General features: G+C 40.0%; 1 protein-coding gene across 1 annotated transcript in view; it reads left to right on the top strand.

The window, feature by feature from the left end:
- Positions 1-301: 301 nt before the first annotated feature.
- The window catches only part of LOC118427642 (poly(ADP-ribose) glycohydrolase 1-like), a gene marked incomplete at its 3' end in the record, with an annotated part of 27,991 nt that continues 21,502 nt past the window's right edge, over positions 302-6,790 (top strand). The window contains 2 exon segments of the mRNA XM_035837523.1: positions 302-389; positions 1,123-1,807. Of these exon segments, the coding sequence (XP_035693416.1) occupies positions 1,414-1,807 (394 nt within the window).

Genomic DNA, 6,790 nt, shown 5'->3' with positions numbered 1-6,790 from the left:
TCCGGGAGCACCAAACCCGATGCGACCGTGCATGCGAATAAAAAAAAGTTTGGCCAAAAAAGTTGCCCTTTTTATGACATCGATGTATGGAATACCAAAAAAAAAATTTTTTGTACTGTCAGATCTTCTTTTTGCCTCCGTGAAATGGAGGGTTTGTATTGACTGCCGTTTGTATGCCAGAATGATGTTTGCATGCAAGATAACTAGATTGCGTATTAGTGTCGACATGTTGGTGGTTGCGTTATGCCGATGCAAGCCTGAAGCGTTTGTGTCAGAAGAAGTGGTCCTGTATGGGAAATATGGTGTATGCAAGTTGGTGTATGTAAGGATAACGCGACCATCGTTGGAGACCAGGACAAGCGTCAAAGAATCTAGAAAGGAAGAGAAAGGTAGGAGGTCTACTCTCTAAGCAGAGGTTAGGCTCTGGCTGTTTTTTAACGATTTTATAGTCGTTTTTTATCGGGCTTTCTATTTTGTCACTTTTCTTGAAGTACGCCAGTTAGGTTTTGATACAGAAAGTATCAAAACGAAAGAAAGATAAAATTCAAAATAGAAAGCCAGATAAAAACGACTAAAAAAAACGTTAAAAAAAACAGCCGGAACCTAACCTCTGCTTGGAGAGTAGGAGATCTAGTGTAAGCAGAAATAAGGTGGAATGTGAACTCACTGGGCTAGTAGAAAGATCGGGACTTACCCTTTGACAAGGGGTCGTAAGGTCCCAAAATTCTTTATCCCTTTTGAAATAAGGGTCAAATAAGATTTCCAAAAAGCTTTCATTTCATTTTGTACGATGTACAGTATGGTTGAAAACCTAAGCCTTTTTGGAAACGATGCGCGAGCGGTAGTCTGTGTGACACAAATTCTGCTGTCCAGGGCTGCTATAAGCGAGATTAAATCAGGCTACGCGAGCGGATGTCATCCATATAGTCAAATCTACATTACCTAATGTATTTTACTAACTCAGATGAGCTTTCGTGCTAGCAGATTCCCCTTTAACCAATGATGGTATAGTGTATTTACTTTTGGAGATAGATGACAGGCGAGCAGGCGACAGTACAAACAGAACCACCTGCCGACCGTTTACCTGTCACAGCCTTATCCTCATCTCACTTTCACTTTCAGCTGTTCCAACACCTCCCTCCGGAAGAACCAGGACACTTCGCATGCGCGACCCACCACTTCCGCAAAAAAACCCGGCCCAAACAAACCTACCGTGGAGGCAAAGTCATCTTATTTCTCAGCAGGCCGGTAGAGAATCACGGAAGGGATGAAAAGTACGTGTGGCGTTTAGAAAAGGCTGTTTTCTTGCCGAAGAGGGAGATCGTGAGCGACTTTCCAGTCCGTACACTGTAGAGCGAGCCCACAGCTGACTACCGCATCAACAACGGTCTCGGTGCAACCTCGCCAAACAAAATGGCTGAAGGACAAGGAGACAACGCACAACAAATCGTGTTTCCGTGCGATCTACCCACCTGGAACGACCTCAGGCCACTTCTCCAGGGCCTGAAGACGGTCAAGACGTCCGATGATCTAGTCTCCGCACTAGATCACCTTTACGAGGTGGCTCACTCGCGGCAGAAGGTACCGAAGAGGGGTAAGCACTCTCGCCGGGCGAGGGGGAGGAAGCTCCCGAAGAGAGACCGAGACAGTCACGTCTCGGGCCTGGCATGGTTCCTACAGAATGTCCTTGACGAAGCAGAGAGACAGGACTTTTTCGGAAAGACATTGCCGAGTATAGCGGAGAGGGCCTTGGAACTGGAAACGTTAAAACCGGCGGAGGGACTGAGCGTTAGCCAAAGACAGCGAGGTAAGGTTTGGTAGCGGTTCTATAAAGGGGGAGGGCAACGATCGCAAGTTGCATCATTGACAATTATCATATTACTAATTTTATATTTGTGGCAGGCTGTATTATCTTTTCACAAGAGACAGGTGTTCCTGTTATTTGTCATCCCATAATTTTTGCTCCATGTTAATGGAAAGTAGAAATATATCATAATTGTCAAATAATTTGTTTCATGACATTACCGTGTCGTGCGTTCTGTGGCCTCGGATTATTTTTTAGTCTTACTTAATAAAAAATGTTCTATGCGATTAATTGTTCACATTCATGCTAGCATCATCGTAATCTAGTGGTGAAAATTCCACTCAGGTATAATTCGATTGTTTTGTGAAAGAAAGACTAAGCGATTGTCTTACTGAAGTCCTGAAATACCCTTAAGAACCCACCTGTTTTACCTGTCATTGACGTAACCACGTTAGAAATAACAGATCGTTATTCCAGAGACTGTTAATTTACAGTTGACGTCATGCAGAAACGTTTCTTTTTGTTGCTCAGTGGCCTGAAATAACATCGTTACGGCTAAGCTAGCAGAAACCTCCGTTTAGTTTCTTATTTGTTGTCTTTTCTGTTCATATCCGCAAGTAAAGTGCTTTGTAGCAACACCAAAGATCCTCCTTAATATCGTATAATCACATGAAAGCTATGGGGATAAAATTTCCGTCTAAACACGCAAACTGTTCAAACCCCCTTCTATTTCTGTGTACTTTAAGACAAAACTGTCCCTGGAGAACCTTTACTGTAAGGGTCAGTGCAAGACATAATTGATGTTCCTTCAAGTTGGTTCTGCATCATTTACTGGGAGCTATATTTAGATTCGCGTTTTAGGGTTGTCAATTTTCTAAACAATGGTGGATTGTGAAGGATGACGTTCGCACAGGGCTTTGCTTAAATTAACAGCAAAGGAATTTTTGTGGGAGTCGTTTTTTTTGCCACAGGTACAGCCCAGGCTTGAAAGGGTTACTACTAGGAGCACTCCATGCATGGTTACTGTAGAGGGTCTGAATGGGGGGATCCTGGCATGGTAATGCTTAACGGTAAACTGAAAAGGGACGGGGGGGTTTTAAACTGCAATACTGAGTAGTCGGAAAATATTGCAACTTGAAACCACCTTCCTCCAACTCAATATTCCTAAATACATGTACTCTGTTCTTAAAACAATAGGTATAGGTGACCCGGTGGATAAACAGGGCTGGAAATTCATTTTTGGGATTAGGTGCACTGGTGCACCCAGCTTAAAAAATTGGGTGCACCAAAAATTTTTTGGGTGCACCACTTAAATTTAAGTAATAACCTAATAATAAAACTTAGTTACAAGCTATCAAATTCTTAAACAAGTACCATGACAGATATTTTTATTATCCTTCTAACAGTTAGATGTCAAGAATATGATGTACTTTGATATCTTTTCATACATAAACCTAAGAAAATATTTGGGTGCACAGCTCCAATTTTGGGTGCACCTGGGTGCACATGCACCCAGTATTTCGAGCCCTGATAAAGGTGAACTAGCGCCAGCTCCTTGGAACAATGTACAATTTAAGCCCACCGAGTGTAAATCTCTTTTTATGCACTTAGCACTGGCTGTGACTGGACTGCTAAAAGCTTTCTTTTAGTGTTTACTTTATAGGAGCCATGGTACAATTTGCTTCCTGGGAGTAATCAATAAATCATATTTATAGCGCAAATTGTTTGTTCAAGTGTACTTTCATCCATATACATTTATGATAGTGATTGTTCTTGGCTAAGGCCACAGCAAGTTAAGTTCTTGGATGACATGTGCTACAGACTCTAATTATAAATCTTTTATGTAAGCGTGAGTGTGCAAATGAAACAAACAAGATGTCTGCATTTCATTTTCAAATTAGAGATCATAAACCTTCTAACTATAATTGAAGGGATAAAACATAGAATCATGATATAGTCATGGGATGCATGCATTGATGGCATCCATAAACTTTACTTGCAGCTGGAACTATGGCTTTGGACTTTGATAGATATACATCTATACAGGATCTGTACAGTGCAACAATGTGTCTCTATATATAGATATATTGCCAATGATTTGTTACTGCCATTTGCTCAAGGTGACACTAATAGTGATTATGTATCACATGACCAAACTTCCAAAGGTAAAAATGGATGGCTGTTTGGTAAACAATTAGATAGATGATGACCAGATGACATAAAAATCCATCACTACATTTCAATTTCTAATTCTAATAATTGTATAATGATGTGGGAGGACCAAAAATATTTTTGGAGATTCTTAAAAACCTCCTTGCTTTAGAAGACTTGCCTACATTTACAATAAACAGATTTCTCTGATCCTATTCCAGCATTTGATGTATGTTATGGTTAACATTGAGTCTGTCTTTTGAACCTTGGAATTTACCACAAGATGCTGCACGGCACAAAAGCATCCATCATGTTTGAAAGGGAAGATCAGGAGAGATGCCTCTCCATCCTTTTAACGTCAGATATCTCACGGAGGGAATATTTTATGTCTATATTATGAGATGTGGAGATCCTTTATTGATGTGCTATGTAACGTCAAATGTCATAATTCCACCGGGTACATTATGACTGCCACATTGAATCTAAATGTGGTGACTATTGAGGCCTGCTCAAGAATGTCTTGCACACCAGGATACCTGAAGTGATTGACATTGAATAGCTCAATGCAAATAGATTTTTGAAAAAATTGTATAAAGCTCTGCATGTCTGTTTCAAAGCTTTCTTTTTGATCATTGAGCTTGTCTCTAAAATAATGTACATGGATTAGATGAATGCAAGGGAAGAAATTTCTTCCTTTCTCAGTCTCGTACAAGGATGTTCTTTTAACTTATGTAGTACATGGATAGCATTGAAAAAGGCAATGTATTTCTTACTTTCCTATGTAATTGTACATAGGGAGGGAAAAAATATAGATACATTCTATATTCAGACCAAGACCGGACCTATAGGAGGGCTGGGAGATGCTGATGCAGAGTATACGGTACCACATGTTGTATTCTATCTATGTTATATGCACCTGACAAAACATACTATCATTTCAGTGTGAAATTCTCCAGGAGTTGAGAAAATTTCGATTCATTTCCTGAAACATGGAATCTTTTTTATGGGCTCCCAATGTGCAAACTAGGTGTTTCTCGTGAGACTTTTGCGATCTTTCATCATTGACAGAAATCGGTAAAATGTAATATATACAAAAATGTCTTGTTGAGGTGGATGTTTATGAACAGGACCTGCATTCGTGGTAAACACTTGAAACACACACTTCCTTGAGTAAGAATGAATGGGTAACTCAAAGAACGGTTCTTATTGTTCGAATGTTGGTACGGGGTAATACGACACCACGGTCCAAAGAACTTGTTGACCGTGGCTTTAAATACAGGGGGTTTGGGACAAACAGGGTTGGGACCGTTTTCCCATACGTCAAGTACCAGCCTGGACAGCGTTCAAACAAAATGTGCATTATGCCATCAAGCTGATTTATGTACAACTCACTGCCGCACAAAAGAGCTTTTAAGTAACTGTAGTAAGTGTAATCACAAGTTAGACTGCAAGTTCTGACACTGAGACAGTGCATCAAGTTTCTCAGCCTTATCCAAATACTTTTGAAAGCTAAGAATTTAGTAGTTACAGTTTCCTGAGGTAAAAATGAGGTATTTTCAACTGCTCAATGACAGTCTGTCTGAAACAGGGACCACAGCACAAATTGCACTCCTGTTGACCTTTGACCTATATGTGGTGGTAAAAAAAGTCATGTCTAAACTCTAGTTGCACCATAGCCAACCATGGCCCCATGAACAGTGAGATTGTCTTTTTAGTAGTACTAGTCTTTAAAAGCCAGGTGACCCACATCAGCTGACTAAGAGAATTTTGAAAAATAAAAGTCAGGAATTCGAAAAAGTCTTATTTTGCTTGAATATATAGTTAGAGGAGCAAACTGCTAGAATGGGATGGATTCCAGACCACTCCCAACCATGAGCAAGGTTGTGGAAAGGTCCTGAATGTAGGACAGGGGCTTGAAAAAATGTTTACAAAATTTTGCAGCTGTAGAAATTAGCTGTTGTGGACCTGAAATTGCACCTAAATTCTTATGAGCACCTGCAATGCATTCCCACTGGATGACTTTTGAGCCCAAAGTCAAGTAAAATCATGAAGTAATAGTCAGTCATTTATGGTTGCATACAAGTATCGCCATGCAATACCTGTTAAAGTTTAATCCAATGTTTGCATTAGAATTGAATGATTGCTCTAAAGTTGCAATGTAACTGTTATAATGTGCAATCGATATTCTAGGGTCACAGATCACATTTTATAGGTCTATGACATCCTGAACTGAAGATAGTTGCCACCCCCTGGAAAAATCTATGAAACATTCCTTAGTTCATATATGTATAGGAATTAGGATAGACGATAAACCATATAGTGATGAGTGTATGTAAGTGACTGAAGTTCAACTGAACAACGATGGAAGGATCACCTGTAACGAAATACTATTTTTGGATGTGTTAATGTGTGTTTGTACCTGTAACTTAAAATGCTTTTTATGGATTTGTATGGATTTTGGTAATTGTAGGTTACTAGCTGTTGAGGGCCCAAATTTTGGGCCCCCAACATTTGTAACTGTTGCAGTATTCTCAAATCACTGTGTCTTTGCAACATTAAAAGTTGTAGCAGTGATTCAATATTTGATGGCAGAGAACAAATGTCACATGCTTACGATGGTCACAGCCAGAGGGAATTGATGCATGGAGACTCATGCCTGCCAGTACCTGGGCTACATATGATCCAGTAATGGGGAGGGAGATTTAGTAGGATGTAAAGGGATAATATGTAAGGGCTTTGTACTATCGTAGATTGATATTGAACATGACAGATGCACACATACACAGTTATCCTCATACACTCACACACACATACACATACACACACACACACACA

Source organism: Branchiostoma floridae, chromosome 12 (assembly GCF_000003815.2).
Source record: "Branchiostoma floridae strain S238N-H82 chromosome 12, Bfl_VNyyK, whole genome shotgun sequence".
NCBI classification, from domain to species: domain Eukaryota; kingdom Metazoa; phylum Chordata; class Leptocardii; order Amphioxiformes; family Branchiostomatidae; genus Branchiostoma; species Branchiostoma floridae.
Note: the sequence above shows the minus strand (reverse complement) of the source record. Positions and strands in the feature narration are given on the sequence as shown.